General features: G+C 31.3%; 2 protein-coding genes across 2 annotated transcripts; both read left to right on the forward strand.

The window, feature by feature from the left end:
• Positions 1–58: 58 nt before the first annotated feature.
• On the forward strand, positions 59–13,004 carry LOC134728196 (bleomycin hydrolase-like). Its single transcript, XM_063592703.1, has 11 exons — positions 59–185; positions 1,388–1,542; positions 2,133–2,282; positions 2,967–3,197; positions 3,697–3,789; positions 5,158–5,313; positions 6,208–6,366; positions 9,051–9,118; positions 9,311–9,431; positions 10,743–10,809; positions 12,075–13,004. Exons 1-11 carry the CDS (start codon positions 170–172, stop codon positions 12,221–12,223), a joined length of 1,365 nt encoding a protein of 454 aa, XP_063448773.1. The 5' UTR covers positions 59–169; the 3' UTR covers positions 12,224–13,004.
• A 3,667-nt stretch (positions 13,005–16,671) lies between these two features.
• Positions 16,672–19,081, forward strand: LOC134728197 (toll-like receptor 13). Its single transcript, XM_063592704.1, has one exon. It carries the CDS (start codon positions 16,715–16,717, stop codon positions 18,863–18,865), a length of 2,151 nt encoding a protein of 716 aa, XP_063448774.1. The 5' UTR covers positions 16,672–16,714; the 3' UTR covers positions 18,866–19,081.
• Positions 19,082–19,589: the final 508 nt, after the last annotated feature.

Genomic DNA, 19,589 nt, shown 5'->3' on the forward strand with positions numbered 1-19,589 from the left:
TGATTATCGTTTTCATACATTTAATATTCTTTTAATTGTTAGTAAGACATTTGCGTTTCGTTCTCTTTTTGCTTTGTGGTGTTTGGGCGACTGAAAATTACAGTCTGTCCAAGTACCAGAGTGGCAGAAGCGTCTACTAAGTGACAGGACATATTGCAAAAAGTGCAAAATGAGTAGCTTACCAGGTAATACACTCGAAATTAAAATAATACATATAAAAAAAACATTGATTCGATCATTTCGTTTCAATAAAATAAAGTTTTCGAACTGAAATATGCTGTTCAGAGCAAATTCAGCAAAAATGCTAAAAATTATATACACAAAACAGTAATCCAAATAATTATGACGTCTTCATGGTCTTGAAAGGCTATTATAATTTTTTTCTTTGGCGTAAGGCGTCAAAGAAAAAAATTATAATAGGCTTTCAAGACGTCATAATTATTTGGACTAACAAAACAGCAAAAGTGTAAATGAGGGACCTATACTCCTTTTATTGTATTGGATTGTATTGTATACTGCTGTACTGAATATAGCATAAACATAACAAAAAAATACCCTTACAAGTTACAGCGATTTCAGTGAGAAGCACAAATATTTGAATAAGCTCTAACCGCCATTATAACAGACTTTCCGGTGTCCTAGCACTCCCTTTGTGTTGCCAAGTGCTGTTGGGTGGGGATTGAATTGTCCTTGTAAAAATAATTGTCTAATGTGGGTATTTTTCTATTTTGACTTTATTTGAGGAAGGTGTCCCAGAAAAAAAAAAAAAAAAGCCATGCCAAAAGACATAATTATTTGAACTAATCTGTTGTTTGACATTGGCTACACATGGAAAGTGAATAACATTCATCTAAATTCATAGATGAAACAAACATGAGAAATATGTAAATTCAACATGTACTACATGTACTTTGAAATGTATTATTCATTATTTCCTCCATCTTTATACAATGTTATACATGATATATAGCGGTCTTTGATCATGTTGATTCAAAACCAAACATTAACTATTTGCCACTGGACAATGGATTTAAGCCAAGTCAGTTTTATATCTGGATGTGGATAGGGTTAAATAAATAGATTGATAAATTCTTGATAACTTAAATGTATAAAAGTAATAAATATAAAAAAGAGAATAATATAATGGGCAACTGGATGAAAGCTAGTGATTTGGAATGGTTACACTATCAATCCGCTTTACAACCATGCAACACTTCCCTTACAAGTACTGCATTGACTGGTTATTAACAAAAACATCTTTTATTCTGTGTACTGTACATCATGTACATGTAATTTATCAGATTAGTTTTAAATTATATTTTTCTAACATTGTTTTATGAATGCTTTTAATAGCTCTCAATTCATTGTGTAATTTGCTAATCTTCAGGTATTCAAAATGAGGATGTAAAGCAGTACAAGCAGTCATTTCTGTCTGATCCGAAAAATAGACTTGCCAGGAATGTATGTTCTAAACAAGATTTATGGGATGTGTGTAAAAATCCAGATGTTATACATACCACCCCTCATGTATTCAACTGTAAGGTATGTATAAAAGTATCTAAATAGATATATTAGAAGATGTGGTATGAGTGCCAATGAGCATGATGAGACAACACTTAATCAAAGTCACAATTTGTAAAAGTAATTCATTTTAGGTTAAAGTACAGTCTTCAACACGCATAACTCACATAACCATTCAAGAGTTATGCCCTTTTCGAATGGAAAACTGCTGAATTTTTCATTAGTTCTCTAACTTTAATTGCCTCAATCAAATGTTATGAAACTTATACACAATGCTTACCTTTAACATGTTTAAACTCAGACCTAGTTTGAATATTGGTAGCGTCACTTTTAAGGTTCTTGAGTTATGTCCCTTTATAAAAGTATATGCAAGTAGGACATCATCTCATGGACCCATTCCCCATTTATTTAAGCCAAGGTTATTGCATTTTGCTAGCTAAATGATATACCAAATGGAATACAGTGGTAAAACAATTTAGTTCTGTTGGAATTAAACTAAAATTTCATTTGAATTGCATTTAATTAATAATAGGATTATAAAAAGAAAACTTTTGTGTATGAACCTTGACCTTCTTTAAATTGCTTGTTCCACAATTATATCTCTTTTGCAGGTATCTGAGGGTAAGCCAATGACAAACCAGAAGAGCTCAGGGAGATGTTGGATATTTGCTTGTTTAAATGTTATAAGAAGCAAATGCATGAGCCAGTTTAAAGTTGAAAATCTTGAGTTTAGTCAGAATTACCTCTTCTTCTGGGACAAGGTAATTTATGTTGTAAAACTTGTAGATGTATTTCCCTTAATAGATTTTCTTATATTGCAAATACATTTAAATAACTACAATCTGAAAAATACTGAGCCAAAAATGTAAAGATACATAAAGTCATGTTCAATTTATTGAAAGAATTTGTCCTGATTTTGAAAGACAAAACCTTTTTATTTATATGTGTATTCTGAACATTTTAAATGTCTGAATTAAGTATCAAGAGATTTGAATTAAGGGGCTTGGATTGAGTCCATTTTAAAAAAAAACCTGCTGTCTTCCGTGAAGTTGTTATTCATAAGTTTAGTCATGTTAGTGTCAGAATGATAGTTGTAGAACTTCCAATTTGATATTTATCATGCTTAGAGATTACTTAGGTTTGTGTCATGTAACATTTGAATGCATATCAGGCATGTAGTTTATATAAGGATAAAACTTTAAAGTTCTTGCACCACAAATGCATAGTGGGCTTAGTTGCCCAATACACAATGGGGTACATGTCTAAAAATTTGGACACCTGTTTATCAGTATATAAAATCATTGATAATACTTGTTATTTTATTTTATTCTTTCAACAGACATAATACATTTGTAATACATTTGTAATATTTGAAATTAAAGAAAGAATTTGCAATTTTTATTTGAATATTGTTAATTACTAAACATCAGTGTTTTTTGTGAAAGGTTGAGAGAGCTAACTACAATCTTCAGTGTTACGTACAATGTGCACGTAAAGGTGAGACAGCTGATGGCCGATTGGTTCACCACCTATTATTTAACCCTGCTGAAGATGGAGGCCAGTGGGATATGATGATCAATCTAATAGAGAAGTATGGTATCGTACCTAAAACCTGCTGTCCTGATGCTCAAAGTGCTGAAGCTTCTGTCAAGTTCAATAGGCTCATCAATAATAAAGTAAGTTGTATTCAATAAAGATGGTACCTAACACTACAGGGAGATAACTCTGTAAAACCTGCTGTCCTGATGCTCAAAGTGCTGAAGCGTCGGTCAAGTTCAATAGGCTCATCAATAATAAAGTAAGTTGTGTTCAATTAAATACTGCCGATTTATTATTATTCGTCAGATAACAATTTTCACGGGTTTCATAGATATAGGTGAACCACGAATTCATTGATTTATGATGAGTCAATGATATTTGGTATGCAATTGTATAAGGGTTGGCTTATATATATCTAATTTTTACAGAAATTATTTGGCCCTATACCTGCAGTAATGGTTCATTCTTTGGAATATTTTGCATAATTTATAAATAACATGTTGCTACTTTAATTGCAACTTTTGAATTTTACTATCAAAATAACATATATACTGGCAAGACACATCTATGTGTCAACAGTTAATTTATTTATCTTTTTTTTTATGAAATGCAAGTATTTCTTTGTATTATTTATAGATGAGAGAGTTCTGTAACTGTCTTCAAACTATGGTTAAAGATGGGGCATCAGAAGCTAAGGTACAAGCAGAAAAAACCAGGATGATGGAACAGGTAAGACAGAGATGATACTGTCAATTCATTGTTATAAGTTGGATACCAATTTTCGTAGATTTCATGCACGTGAGTACAGGTTAACCAAGAATTCAAGTGTCCAAAGGATTACAAACTTACTATAGGATTGGTATACAGAAAATGGATAAACCACAAAATCAAAAATCAACAAAAATGATTTTTTCCCCCAAACTGACGAAAATCGATACCATCAAAAATGAATAAATCCACCGTAATGAGAAAAAACGCTGCAATTATTGGACAAATAAGGTATAGACAAAATCCCAAAATAATGGAATAAGTATAAGATAGCTGATACAGAAAAAAAACCCACTAAAAATGACAACAGATGAAAGAAAATCACAAAAAACAGAATGAGAGAGCTGATATATAAAAAAACATGGAATGATTGAACAGGTAAGAAAGAGATGATAAATGAGAAAAAAACACAATTATTAAACAAGTAAGGTATAAAAAAAGCTCCCAAAATAATGGAAAAGGTATAAGACAGCTGATTCAGAAAACACACAAAAATGACAACAGATTGTTTTTAAATAACATGTTTAATCTTGAATATAATGTATATTATCGGACCACAGATGAATTATCACGTTGTGATTGGTTAAACGCCGTCACATGGTGACCCCCTATGAGACCGTATGGGGTTAGTAAGTTTCATATGGGGTTCGTGACGCGTTTATGGCGACGTCATCTATTGATGTTGTTGTGTTTCATTGTTTAATTTTCAACAAAACGCCGCAGAAAAAGTCCAGCATACGATAAATTCGTTATACGGTTAACTACTGACCCCTACGGATCCATAGAGGGTGAATAAAATTCATAGGGGACTCGGCCTCCGGCCTCACCCCCTATGGATTTTACTAACCCTCTATGGGTTCGTATGGGGTCAGTAACAAACCAATGTTACCATATAACTAATAATGAAGTTCTGGCCTAACATCTATAATAAGTTAAGTGATTGAAATCCCTAATAGTAATCCGTTGACATTGAATAAGAACAAAAATGAACTAATATTTTTTGCTTTGCTACATGATAAGATATAAAGTTATATCGCACCGCTGGTAAAATATCACGTCGTAATTGGTTTGGCACCGTCATGTGGTGACCCTCTATGAGACCTTAGGGGGTTAGTAAATTTCATATTGGGTTCATGACACGTTAATGGTGACGTCATCTATTAATGTTGTTGTGTCTCATTGTTTATTTCTCAACAAAATGCAGCAGAAAAAGTTCAGCATGCAATAAATTCGTTAAACAGTTAACTACTGACCCCCTACGAACCATAGAGGGTGAATAAAATCTGTAGGGGGTTAGGCCGGAGGATATAAAGTTATATATGTTTTCAGATATACAGGATAGCAGCTACATGTTTAGGGACACCATCAGAGACCTTCACTTGGGAATTCTATGACCTAGAAAAGAATTATGTCAAAATTGGACCAATCAAACCAGTAGATTTCTACCGACAATACATCAAACCAATCTATAATATGGAGGATAAGGTACAGATTTTATTGTAATGAATTTATTCTAATATGCATTGTCAATTCAGCTGTGTGTGTACAGTTCATGTTAGTTTTACATGAATCTTGTGTGAAACTGATATGAATTATGCACAAAAATCACATAATATTGTTCTTATGAAACTCACATGACTTGTCAAAATAAAGTCATTCAAATACAATAAATAGAATAATTAAAAACCAATTGATCAGAGAACAATTGAAAGTCTTTCCACATCAAAGAAATTTAATAAGAAGATAGTTTCTTCATACTGATGTGATAAATAAGGGTATTATTATCTTTTTGAGTGATATAAGGGAGATAATATGCTACTTCTGGTGAAATGAATATCACTTCCGGTCTCATATGATAGGTTCTTTCACACTGATTCCAAAAATATATAGTTTCTATATACATTTGTATGCAGAACGGGAGATAATTGGCCATTCTGAAGATGAAACGAACGATTTGTAAAAAGAATTTTATCGATATCTTTTTTTGTTATGAAGGAGATGATAAACATGAATAGGGAGATAACTCTTACAAAGTAAATTGTTTTGGCTTAGCAGGGTGAAATTTAAAAGCGCATACACTGTACAATATAACATAAAAAAATATCTAAGCAACATATTGCGAAACAAATATTTTTTGCAACAACAAAATTTGGCGGGGAAAAAAAAAAGTGGAAAGACTTAATCAAATTCATGCAAAATATCAATTTTTGTCATGTTATTTTAATTCTGTATAAGCTGATTTGAGATGAAATTTTTCATGTGAATTTCAATTGAGATTCATTTGAAACTCAATGGAGCAACTTTTGTCTGTGTAAATAGTAGGTGAAATAATATTGAAATGTATATCCTTTTTGAATTAACATTATAATTTGTTGACAGGTGTGTATAGTAAACGATCCTCGCCCAAACCATTCCTACGGCAAACTGTATACCGTAGACTACCTAGGAAATATGACTGGTGGACGACCAGTTCTTTATATCAATCAACCAATTGAAGTTTTGAAGAAGGTCACAATATCTTCTCTCAAAGATGATGAGGTAATTTATTTGTTAAATAAGCAATCAAACTATATTAACTTTGCTTTGGTACTGTGTATGGACATTGATAAAATATTGCCATGCTAATTTATGCATAGATTATAGATGCATTTAGGTGAGTTTTAGGATTTTTTGTCATATATTCAGACTCTATACTTTTTTCCCTATAATTCATTACAGGGTAAAATATTTCCCCCCATAATACACATTTTTCTTGTCATGTAAGACTTCAAAAGCTTATAAAAGATAATTCCTCAGAATTTAAGCAGATTCTAAATTTGGGTTTTAGACGCAAATAATACAGATGCAAATACCAGGTAAAAGGCAGAGTCAGCATTTTCACTCATTTTTGTATGTTTAGCTTTTTTTGTTCCTTAGGCCATGGTTTTTTAATTTGTTGGTTTACGGATTTTTCGCATAAAAAAGTCGGGTCGGTCAGTCGGAAAAAAAAAGAAAAAAAATATCTTTCAAAACAGAAAAAATATGCAAAATAAATATATATTTCACCTTACTAACAAAATGTTTGTCTTATCTGCTGTTTTGTCATCATTTCTTAACATTAAGTTATATAAAATATTATTGATCAGTGATCATGAACATCGCATGACATCTTTAATAATTTCCTGTTAAAAGGGGGGGGTTGCACGGACAAAGACGAAATTAAATCGTCATTTCACAAACAAGAAAAACAGATTCGCGTAGCTCTCAATCAATTCCTGAAAACTTGGTGAAAAATGATCTTCAAGCACAAAAACTGATAAAGAAAAAAAAGAAAAAAACGTTGTACAAAAATAAGTTTCAACACACGTGTCGAAAAATGTAATAGACTCGTCCACTGGAAAAACGACAATATCGGGTTAATCAGTTGTCATTCAATCCGGTTTTTATCCCAATGATCGATATTTTTTGTTATCTATGAAACAAGAAAATTTCAAATGATTTGTTAATATTCAGTACTTTAATTGATGTATTCCACCTGTCCACATTTCGACTAGTCTATTTTCCTGAGATGATGCATCTTACGGACTGATGACAAATAAGGGAAACAAACTTATTTTGTAATTGGTTTTAAACACAAAATTATTTGCGCAATAGACATTTCAAGGTCAGTTATAATTGATTTGTCTATTTTTAGAAACGTAAGTTTTATTTTTTGCACAACAGAAAGTGTTATCAACTTTGTTAATGATTAATGCATTTCATTTCATACTAGAAGAAAATTTTAATTATTTTTCAGGGATAATGCATAATGGCGGGAATAAAAAACGTGAAAAGAAAATTTTATTTTTATTTTGAAAATCGGCAAAATCGGGTCGGCGGATCTGTAAACCATCAAATAAAAAAAAACGTGGCCTTAATTCATGCTCCTCAGACTGATCATGATAGTACATATCAATAAAAGTCTTGATTTTTTTTTAAATGTATAAAACATTTATCAAGGTTGTTTGTATAATTTTGTGCTTATGCCCATACATCATGTACATTCAGGCCTTGCGGTCACAAAACTTTCGAGTCAGTTTTTTGTACTCGTACTCGAAATTCAACCAATCAAAATGCTGGATTTCATGTTTTGAGCATGAATTTTTTGCTCCGATCACTGAGCAAAGTTTTATGACTTCAACCCCTGATCTTTGGAGTTTATTACTGTATTAACTTTTTAATCATGTTAATGCAGGATTTTTATGCACCTTAAGATTTTTTATTGTTCTTCTTATGTTTGGATTAAAAATTAAATGTATATGATGAAATATGTTATAACATTTCTACAATTATACATGAAATATGAAATAAAGTGGAAAAAAATACTTATTGATTTAGTAGACTGATATATGTGGCGTTAGGTATATTTGAATGTGAATAAGATAAAAGAAGATATGAAAGGAGTAGGTTCAGTAAGACCTCTTTTTGGCCCCAAAATATAGCAGTTTTACAAAATTGTTAAAATGTAAACTTTTAGTTATTTATTGGATAGTAGAATGGTTCTGCTACATAAATATGGGCTGTTTATGACAATACAATGCACATATATTGGGTACTAGCACCATCAATTCATGCTAAATTACTGAAATCTTCACAATTCCACCATTTTAGGTAAGTTTTAGACGGTTTCCGTGTAAAACGAAAGTGGCCGCATTCGTGTTCGTCCAAAATATTAAAATGGAAGTTGTATTGGATGATAATACATAACATATATAAAGATTAGGGATGAACACGGATGCAGCCACTTTCATTTTTGACAAAAACTATCTGAAAAGTGACATTTTTTCGCATATTTTGTAGATTTTTCATATTTGAGCTTGAATCGGATCGTTTTTATGTTTAAATCTTTCACATAAATTAATTGAATCAAATTAAATAGACACTTAAGTATTTAAAAAGTGGTCAAAATCTTTCGTCAGATGAAACCAAAATATGAGGCCAATATCGGTCCTTACCGGACCTACTCCTTTACATTAATAAGATAGAAAAGAGGATACAAACAATCAGAAGACACACGAAAAACATATTTGCACAAGAAAAGTACAACAGTTGTCAAAATTGCATATTTTACGTACATATATGCTGAATTACATTTGCATTTTGTTAATCAGTTTTTAAATTTTGATAAATGTTTCAACAGTTATCATGGTAATAGTTTCAAAAGTAAATTTTACAACTAAATTTTCTTTTATTGTTATTTACAGGCAGTGTGGTTTGGATGTGATGTAGGCAAATGCTTTTATAGACAAGCAGGCTTACTAGATTTAGATGTGTAAGTTTAATTTCAGTACCTTGAAAAACTAGTTATAAATGCTTGAAGTAGAATGATTAACATGTAAACATAAGGCCTTGAATAAGTGGTCTTATTCTTGAAGAAAATGTGATACAATTAAGTAGAGAATACATATTACTTAAATTATACTACAATTATGAAGAAAAAAAATGAATTAACTTTTTATTTCAGATTAGATTTAGACCTAGTGTTTGGTACCAACATGCTAGGCATGTCTAAAGCAGACAGACTGATCTATGGAGAATCTTTGATGACTCATGCAATGACCCTTACAGCTGCACAAGTTGAAGAGGTTTGATACATTTTCTAGCTAAATTAAGAACTTTCTATAACTAACATTTGAAATATAAACATTTGATAAAATGCAAAGCAGATAGATGAAAGCAATACTTTTTCTTGAGTCACCTTGCTTTGAAAATCTGTTACAGCTAGTAAACATTTTCAGTTATAAGGTGTTCATGTGTTTGCTCAAAAACTATGCAATTGGCCCAGGCGTGTGTGTCAAGAACTTTTAATTCCAAATAGCAAGAAAATTAGGAAAATTTGATCCCAAAAGATTTAGTATGATTACTGTGAAAGTACTTTTATTTGTGGGGTACCAATTTTCGTGGTTTTCGTTGATAACTTAATCCACGAATTTAAGTGTCCAACGAAATAAAACAACCATTGTCCAAATCAAGACATTGAAAGATCCCCATCAGTAGGTTTGACTACTGATATAACCTTGAGAATATATTGAATAATGCCAAATTTGAAAAAAAACTTTAATAGCAGTCACAGAACTACATCCTCATCCAGAATTACATGTATACCCATTAAATTTTAATAACCTAAACTGTAAAACTTTTGATCTTTTAATCCTCTTAAAAAATATTTTTGATCATGGAAGGCAGATTTAAGGTATTGATTGAAATGCTAGTATGATAAAGTGTTTATTTTATATCCTCCTATTATTCTATATATGCTGGGCTTGATTTTGATAAGAATTATTTGACAATTCATGATATATTTATAGCATTTGTTTATGTTACTGTTTTCTCTAGGTGACATGTTTATGACCTAATTAACACCTTTGATAGTCTTTAATTTGTCGATCACTTTATCATTGGTTAATAAGTATTATCACTACGATTTACACAGGTCAATATATGTTTACTTTACAATTTTTCTAATTCAGACTATCGTAACATTCGTTTCTAAATGCTTTAATTTTTATTTTTTTTTTTATAGAAAACTAAAATCCATGAATTTAAAAACCCACGAACATGTTAATTTTGCTCGAAACCACACAAATTGATACCCACGAATCAAAGTACTTTCACAGTATAGACATTGGTAATGTTTATTTTAGTATTACCATTTTTATAAATTCATGAATTTATTTAAATATTCAGAATTTTGAGTGCAAAAAATCTTGAAGTAAAGTAACAAAATTTGGAAATAATTTTCCTCTAAAACACAAAATGTAGGACCTACTTCTGGCAAATGTTATTCTAAATATCCAATATAAATTTGTCATATAAGAACAAAGGGTTTAAAGTCTGAGGTCAATAAGTGAATATTTTAAATAATTTAGAATCTAAGTCATCTTTATGTTTTGCAGGGTTCTGATAGTAAAGCTACCAGGTGGAGAGTAGAAAACTCCTGGGGTGATACTGATGGAGACAAAGGTACAGTGTGTTGTCATATTTTTATGCCCCATTCATGGGCATTATGTTTTCTGGTCTGTGCGTCTGTTCATTCGTTCGTTCATCCATTCTACCATCTGTCCTGCTTCAGGTTAAAGTTTTTGGTCAAGGTAGTTTTTAGTAAAGTTGAAGTCCAATCAACTTAAAACTTAGTAAACATGTTCCCTATGATCTTATTTTTCTATTTTTAATGCCAAAATAGAATTTATACCCCATTTTTCACGGTCCACTGCCTATAGAAAATGATAATGCGGATGAGGCATCTGTGAACTAGGAACATTTTCTTGTTTTTATAATCATAATGCTTTGTAGCCACATTTCTTTGAATTACAATAAATGAAAAATACTTGTTCACCCTAAGAAATAATCTGTCAATAATAGTCAGAATCATATAAGTCATCAATTAAGTACCAGTCTTTGTAAAAATCAGGCAATTTAGGTAAAAATCAAAAACATGATCAGAAAAAAACCACTGAGCTAATCATGCTATTTGTTACTAACCAACGTCCTGAATTAAAAATAATTAGTCTTTCGTTTATGTGTGTCTGGTAATATCAAATAACTTGGTTAGAAAATTGGTTAGAACGATAGCAAATTATAGCAAATTACAGAGTTATCTCCCCTTATTTGTTAATTTCTAGTGCATTTCAACCAAATTGTATCTTCTATTACCAGAACAGATAACAGAAATAAATGTTATTTTTGTGCATAACTACATTTTATGAACTGAAATCAATGTCAAATTGGGTGGGTTTTTTTGGTCATGTTTTCACCACTGCCTGATTCTTAGGCAGACTGGCACTTAAGCTGTTAGAGGCAAGAATTTATAATGGGTGTACCAAATTTAAATGTTTTCATGATGACAATAGATATGCTTGGATAGTTAAGTGCTACATATTCCTATATATATTTGAATGAACACCTCTACATTTGACTTTAAAAAATGCAATATTTTAACATGCATAACATCTTACAATTACAATAATTTGTATACTGCTTCAAAGTCAAACCTTTATGATATTGTATGTGAACTGGACAGTTTTATTCTTTTATCAACAGCTCTTCTCTATGTCTTTTGGGCCATCATTTTCTCTGTTTTATTGTATCGTCTTTTGAAAAAAAATTCTATTTTACCTTTTATGTCTAGTGAGTGTTATTTTGACCATTTCTGTCTTTTTTTTTATTATATATAAAGTTACAAAACTTTTAATTTTGTTTGTTTATAATATTCTTGTTTATCTTTTCAGGTTACATAGCAATGTCAGATAACTGGTTCTCTGAGTTTGTCTATGAAGTTGTGGTAGATAAGAAATATCTAACATCAGATATGCTAGACGTACTCAAACAAACACCAGTTGTTCTACCAGCCTGGGATCCCATGGGAGCACTAGCTTAATGATTCATTAACATTTAGATAACAATATTCCAGTAGTATAGTGTTGTAGACTTCTTTTACTCTAATGAATGATAACTCTGTAGAATTTGTACTGTCTCATTTTCACAATGGGCTTTTCTAGGAAATATGTAGAGGACAACAATTTTTAAGATTTTGTAGTAATCTTAATAAATGACTCTTTTCTGATAAATCAATTAAACTATTCACTTTAAAATTACTTTTGTTTGGGGAACAGTTTATGTGAGAAAATATATATTCAAATAATCTATCAACATTTACTATTAATTGTTTTTTTTATAACACAATACTGTGGATTCATTAATATTCGTTGGATACCAATTTTGTGGATTTTGTGGGGACAGGAGAACCACGAATTCAAATGTTCAACGAAATACAAATTTTGAAAAGGAATGAGTGTAGACTTTGCCAAAACCAGGAAATTAAATATCCACGAATATGTAAGTTTTCCTCAAACCACGAAAATTGGTAACCACGAAAAATAAATGAATCCACAGTACTACAATTGAGAACTCACTGGTTCATTTGATTGGATAGATAAATATGTTTGCTTTCATTTTTAACTTCATTCAACAAAACAGCAAACAAATATTACTTTATCATAATTATATTAATTGAAGATAACATATTCATATCAACAAATTGAAGGATATAGCCTGATGCTTGTGATTAAATTATAGAATATGAATATGTATGAAACATATTATATTCTGTCTATATTGAGTCCTAGTCATGAGGTTAGAGTATGCTGGTGTTGTGATATTTATTTTTATCATATATTTAGTACAAAATACAGCTATTTTGTATATCTAATAAAGGTTCTTTTTTCCAGTCTGTATCACCTATCCTGTATCGCATACCCCGTATCGCATGACTAAACCCGTATCGCATACCCCGTATCGCATGGTAAAACCCGTATCGCATACCTTTTTTTTTTTTTTTTTTTTTTTAACCAAAGTCAGTTTTTTAGGTTTTTTTTTTGCTTAAGAATTTTTTTTCGAAAAATAGGTAATTTTTTTGAATGACGTCATTGTTTGGTATGTAACGTCACGTACGTACATCAGGTTTTCATATTGTATGTGACGTCACGAACATCAAGTTTTTACAACATATTTTTTGGCACACTCAATGCAACTATAAAAATTACAAAACACTTAAATATATACAATAATAAACAAAATATTTTCAAAACAACAGATTGTACAAGGTAACCTAGGTGCTTCGTATAAATAATTGAGCAGTTATTTTAAAGCTTTGAAACAAGACAAAAGCAGAACTGAAGGCAACCCAGTGCTATGGATCAGTAAACAGTTCATATACTATAATACTCTTCTGTTGAAATATATGATAAAGCGTATAATACATGGCAAAATCCGTATCACATGCCGTATCACCCTCGACCAATATCATCCCTCGGGCCTAAAGGCCCTCGGGCTGATATTGATGTCTCGGGATGATACGACATATGATACGGATTTTGCCATGTATTATTCTCTATAGATATGCTCAGGGTGCAATTATATTCAGAGTTTTATGATGGAGAACATTGCTTAAATATTTATTATTATATCCAAGTGTAAACGGATTGGACTTCTTATAATGTGATATGCACCAAATTATTTCTTATTTTGAAGATCAATTTCTAGCTGTTACTGTAACTGTTTTGTAAAAATAACTCTTAAATTATTTATATATTTATATTACACATATAGTAGTGTAATTTTGATATATTATATGTATGGGTGATTAAAATAATTTATTTATTTGAAAATGACAAACACACATACTGTGTTGCACATTTGGTTTAAGAATAATAGTAGCAATAGGGACCTCTTTTTCATCATTGTATATGCTAAACTGTAAAACATAGCTAAAACATATAATAAATTAGACAATCAGTGTTCTCTTCAAACATGTTTTATTAAGATTGTGTAAACCCTTTCCCATATCCCTTTTTATACCAGCTTCAAATGCACAAAATGAAAAGTAAAATAACAAAAATACTGAAATTGAAAGTAAAAATTCAAAACAGAAAGTCCTCTATAAAATGGCAAAATCAAGAGCTCAAACACATCTACCAAATGGAAAACAACTGTCATATTCCTGACTTGGTACAGGCATTTCCTTGTGTCGAAAATGGTGGAGTAAACCTGGTTTTATAGCTAGCTAAATCTCTCGCTATGTATGACAGTGGCATTGATATTGAATTCCATTATATTGACAACATATATGTAAGCGAAACAAACAGATATAAAATGTAAAATTGTCAAAAATTTGAGGCACAGCTGTGAATATTGTAAAATAATCTGTATTGCTTATACAACAAAGAACTGTTTCAATTAAGAATCACAAAATGGCATGTAGACGAAGAATATAAGCAAAAAAGAAAGTCAATAATTCAAAAGTGACTGCAGCACTATGGAAGGATGTAGAATCTAAACTTCAAAACAGCTTGTTTTATTTGTGAAGTTGATATGGAATATTTATCAACAAGATCTTGGTATCTTCCAATGAACATTTTTAGAAAAAGGATCAGACGTTTTCTGGCACAACTTTGGCTCATCAACTTTTTGCTCAGATACTGATGACGTTTCATGAAGTCTGAGTAGCAGCTACAAGCTCTTGAATTTTAAATGAGTTGGGAAATGTGTATCCTATAAGCAGATGAAGTTAATTTTTTGCTGCTAATGTAGGGAAAATGTATAATTTTAAAATCTAACTCATCTTGTATAGATTCTGGTTTTTGGATGACCGCTTATGTCAAATTAGAGGTATAAATCGAAAAAAGACACAGCTGATGCCGTGCCTGTTGTATCTTTAATTTCTAGTTCTGGAGGATAAATTAATGGATCCGAATCGATCAGAAAATTTTGAATTGTTTATTTGATCATCATCGTAATATGAAACTAAATCATCAGCTTCTTTATTTTTTTATTTTTTTGACAAGTTTCTGAACAAACTCGGTTACTCCAAGAAAAGGTCGACAAGGCATTCCCATACCTACAATTTGTTGGAAAAGTCTACCTCCAAATTCAACAAATTTGCTGTGAATGAGAAACTGTAGCATATTGATCAATTGTTCTTCTGGGAATCATGCATGTTTTATTATTTTGTTCACTATTACCAAAATACTTAAAGCAGAGACATATAATATTATATGTCTCTGCTTAAAGTAATGAATTTAAAGTGTTAGCTATCATATTTATATTGAAAAGCATTGTGGATGACAATACGAGTTAACTAGTTTCGTCTAGAACTTATTGAAAATGTTAAGATGAGGACACTGGTTTTATTTAAGAAAGTTGCAGGGTTTATCATGTTCGAACACGCCAACCCTCCACAAAAATTGGACATCAGTGTAACAGTACAACAAATGAACAGACAAAAACATAAGTAGAAAAAACTTAACTCAAGTGATTGATACAAAGCAGTGGTGAAGCTGAAATCATTCCTTCGTAAATTTTACTGACGCCATCATGAGTTGATTGACCATTATGGAATATCTGTTTTACAGATGACAATCAATTGTAACAACAATCCCGTCCCCATTTTCCCTCCGAATTTGACCGTCTGAATTAGACTGATCACCCGGTTTGTACTAAAATTAGCAATACGACGGGTGCCACATGTAGAGCAGGATATGCTTCCCCTTTTTATCAGCCCAGTTTTTGAGTGGCATTGTGTTCCTCAGTTTTTAGATTTCTATGTTGTGTTTTGATTACTGTTGTTTGTCTGTAAGTCTTTTTCTTTTTTAGTCAGGGGGTTGTGAGTTTATTTTCGAATAATAAGTTTTAATTGTCCCTATCTTTCGCTAACATGTATCTTTTATGGTGGACATATTTTTATTGCTGAAGTCGAGTGGTAGTGTCGATACCAATTCAACATTAGAATTAATGGAATATGATAGTTGCCGAATATGTTTACAGGAATTAATAAACGAATACTAATACAATGCACAACCTCTCATGGATATTTGTATGATTTTATAATGATGCAGTTACTATTTTAAACGTTTAAAGCATCATGTTTGACTGATGTCACGGCATTCTAGCTGAGTGTTTCTATCAATAAAAGAAAAGGTTGTTTAGGTTAGTAAAAGGATATTCAGATCGCAATTAACCGGTAGAAAGAATATTCAGCAACAGGTTAGACAAAACTGATCTTTTGACAATACTATGGAGAAGAAGAATAATAATAGTATATTGATAATAAACATGCCTTTGAAATAAAGTGGAAAACACAATAAACAAGGCGAACAATCGGTGTTATTGCTCTTGATATCCTTTTGACCTCATTTATTTTATTGAACATTTAAACAATAAATGTGACCGGAATCAAACATATATTGTTAATTATAATCAATTACAGATACTTAAAAGCATGCATTTCAATAAGGAAATATAAGCACTATAACTGTGATATGAATTTCAAAGTGATCGTTGCACAACAGTTTTGTGTTTGTACAAGTCAGTAATGGATATGAGGAGATTTGCTGTTATGTTCTTGTGTGTAATATGTAATGTATTTATCTTTCGTACAGAAAGCTATGACAATTGTCGAAAGGGTGACAACGTGTGCCAGTACTATAAACAAAATAGTGTCGCAAAATGCAGAAAATTACATTATATTCCTAGTTTAAAGGAATCTGTATTGGCTTTGGAAATCAGATTAAGTTACTTACCATATATCAACAGACAAACGTTTCGAAATATTTCATCGAACAAAATCATTCGATTAGCATTTAAGATGAATAATTCTATTCAGGCGATATCAAACGATGCCTTTTCAGATCTTAGATACTTGCAGACATTAGAAGTTTCATTTGAAAGTCAGTTAGATGTTTTGAATTTTAAATCATCATTGGGAAGTGTGAACGTATCATTCTTCAACGAACTGATTTTAGAGAGTAACAGTTGGACTTCACTACCGGGTAATTTGCTCAATAATTTAAGTGGAGCTAAGTTGTCAGTATTATCCCTAAATCAAAATCATTTTGAGGTACTAAATGCTTCAATATTCAAACCAATTATTGGATTGAAAAAGTTTTTTTGCGTAGAGTGCTCTGTAGCATATTTCAAGGTAGACGAGTTGATCAAGGTGGAATCAATTGACTTGACCGGTAATAATATCTTCGAAATACCAAATTTTTGTGATGATTCAGGAAACCAAAGTTTAGCTCCGGAGTTAAAAAAACTAATACTTGTAGACAATGCAATAAGACTTCTTTTGTCATCATCATTTAAATGTTTAATTAGTCTTCAAAGTTTAATTCTCGACGGAAATAGAATGAAAGAGCTGAAGAAAAATAGTTTTTCTCTCTTGCCCGATCTGATTAGATTATCTATTACTCATATTCCACGAATGAAAAATATTCGTCAAAAGACTTTTAACAGTTCTTCCCTCCGCAGTTTAGAACTAAGCCATAACGGTTTTCGCTTTGATCACGTCAACGATTTGAATTATTTCCAGGGCCTTTTTGTTAACACATACAATTTGGAAAAATTGGATTTGAGTAACAATTACTTGCCTCATAAACCGCAACATACTCTTGCGATGTTTTATCCGTTGAAACAGGTAAGAACATTAAATATTGCAACTACGGGAATTGCAACGATACCTGAAGGACTATTTCAAAGTATGCCTTATTTGCAAAAGTTATTTCTTATTGGCAATAAAATAGCAAGATGGGATCCATCAACATTTAAAAATATGACGAATTTACGAATATTGCATTTGGATGGAAATCAAATTCACATTATAAACAGGACGTCATTTCCAACCATGTTGTTAAATAAACTCGAAAAATTTGAAATTTCCAACAATCCTTTTTGGTGTACATGTGATCAAAGATGGTTTTTAGATAGGTTGCGATCAACCAACATTACTAAAAAGATGTCAAATTGGCCTACATATTACTCCTGTGCATATCCGGAAAATTTAAGGCATTCATCACTTTCGAGTTATAGACCAACTGATGCAGAATGCGAAATTAGTTATTTTACATCCATTATTATAATTGCTGTTTGCTCAGTTTTGATATTTGTATTTTTCTCAGCGCTAATATTGTATAGATGTCACATCAACTTGAAAAATTTACTTTATTATGTCCGTGTTCATCACCGCATTAAAAAGGGTTATTTAAAACTAACGTCCAGCGACGATTTCGATTTTGACGCTTTTGTCGTTTATTGCGATTCCGATCGACAATGGGTTCATGGTGACTTGATAAAAAGATTGGAAGATAATGGATTGAAAATTTGTTTTCACCATCGAGATTTCGAAGTTGGAGAACCAATAATAAATAATATTGAGAAATTTATGAACAAAAGTTGGAAAATTATCGTTGTTATGTCCAATGATTTCGCCAAAAGTGAATGGTGTCAATGGGAAGTGAACTTAGCCCTAGAAAAAAGACGTCACCAAGGCATGAATGCACTCGTTTTAATAATGTATCGCCAAATTGACTCAAAACACATGACAAGTGGACTTAGAACTCTTCTTAACACAACTCCACATCTCATATTTACAGAAGGTGTCGGTGAACGTATGTTTTGGAATGCAATTATTAACGGTATAAACAAGTCTTTGATGTTACCACCAGCGGCCATTTTGTGCGACAGCTAATGACGTTAACAAAGCAATTTGTATTCAAACTAGGACATGTTGGAGTTTTATGTGAACTTTAGTTGAAACTTTTTTTTTCAATCATTAATATTGAACATTTACAGAACCTTTACATTTACAGAAAAGTTAAAGCGATTTGCCGTTGTTGATATCCTTATACATGTATATTGGATGATCATTAACCATAATAATTACCCCATTTGAAAATGCCTGTACCAAGTCAGGAATATGACAGTACTTTTCCATTCGTTTTTGATACGTTTTGTTATTTGATTTTGCCATGTGATTATGGACTTTCCGAATTGATTTTCCTCTGACTTTAGTACTTTTGTGATTTTAATTTTTGTAACTATTCATCGTTAGAAAAAATGAGACAAACAATACCCAGGGAATAATCAAAACTAACAAGTCGAACATCCCTGACATCATCGTGGCAAAAAACTCGATTTAAATGTTAAATCCATTTTATTTTAACTAGTACACATTTTGTTTAGGGAACAGCTGAAAACCCGCCTCCATGAGCTCGATTTTTTGCTGTGTTTTGATCCATTGGTGACCTTGGGTTGTTTTTTCCGTTGATTTGTTTGTTGTCGTTTTACCACATTCCCTGATTTCAATGTCAATTTTATTGTCAGGGTCTTCATGAAAAGTTAAGATGTTAAAGTCACCACATCTGAGGTGGAATATTAATTCATTGGCAACTGTTTTTATGTAGAAAATTTTT

The sequence above is a fragment of the Mytilus trossulus genome, chromosome 8 (assembly GCF_036588685.1).
Source record: "Mytilus trossulus isolate FHL-02 chromosome 8, PNRI_Mtr1.1.1.hap1, whole genome shotgun sequence".
NCBI lineage: Eukaryota > Metazoa > Mollusca > Bivalvia > Mytilida > Mytilidae > Mytilus > Mytilus trossulus.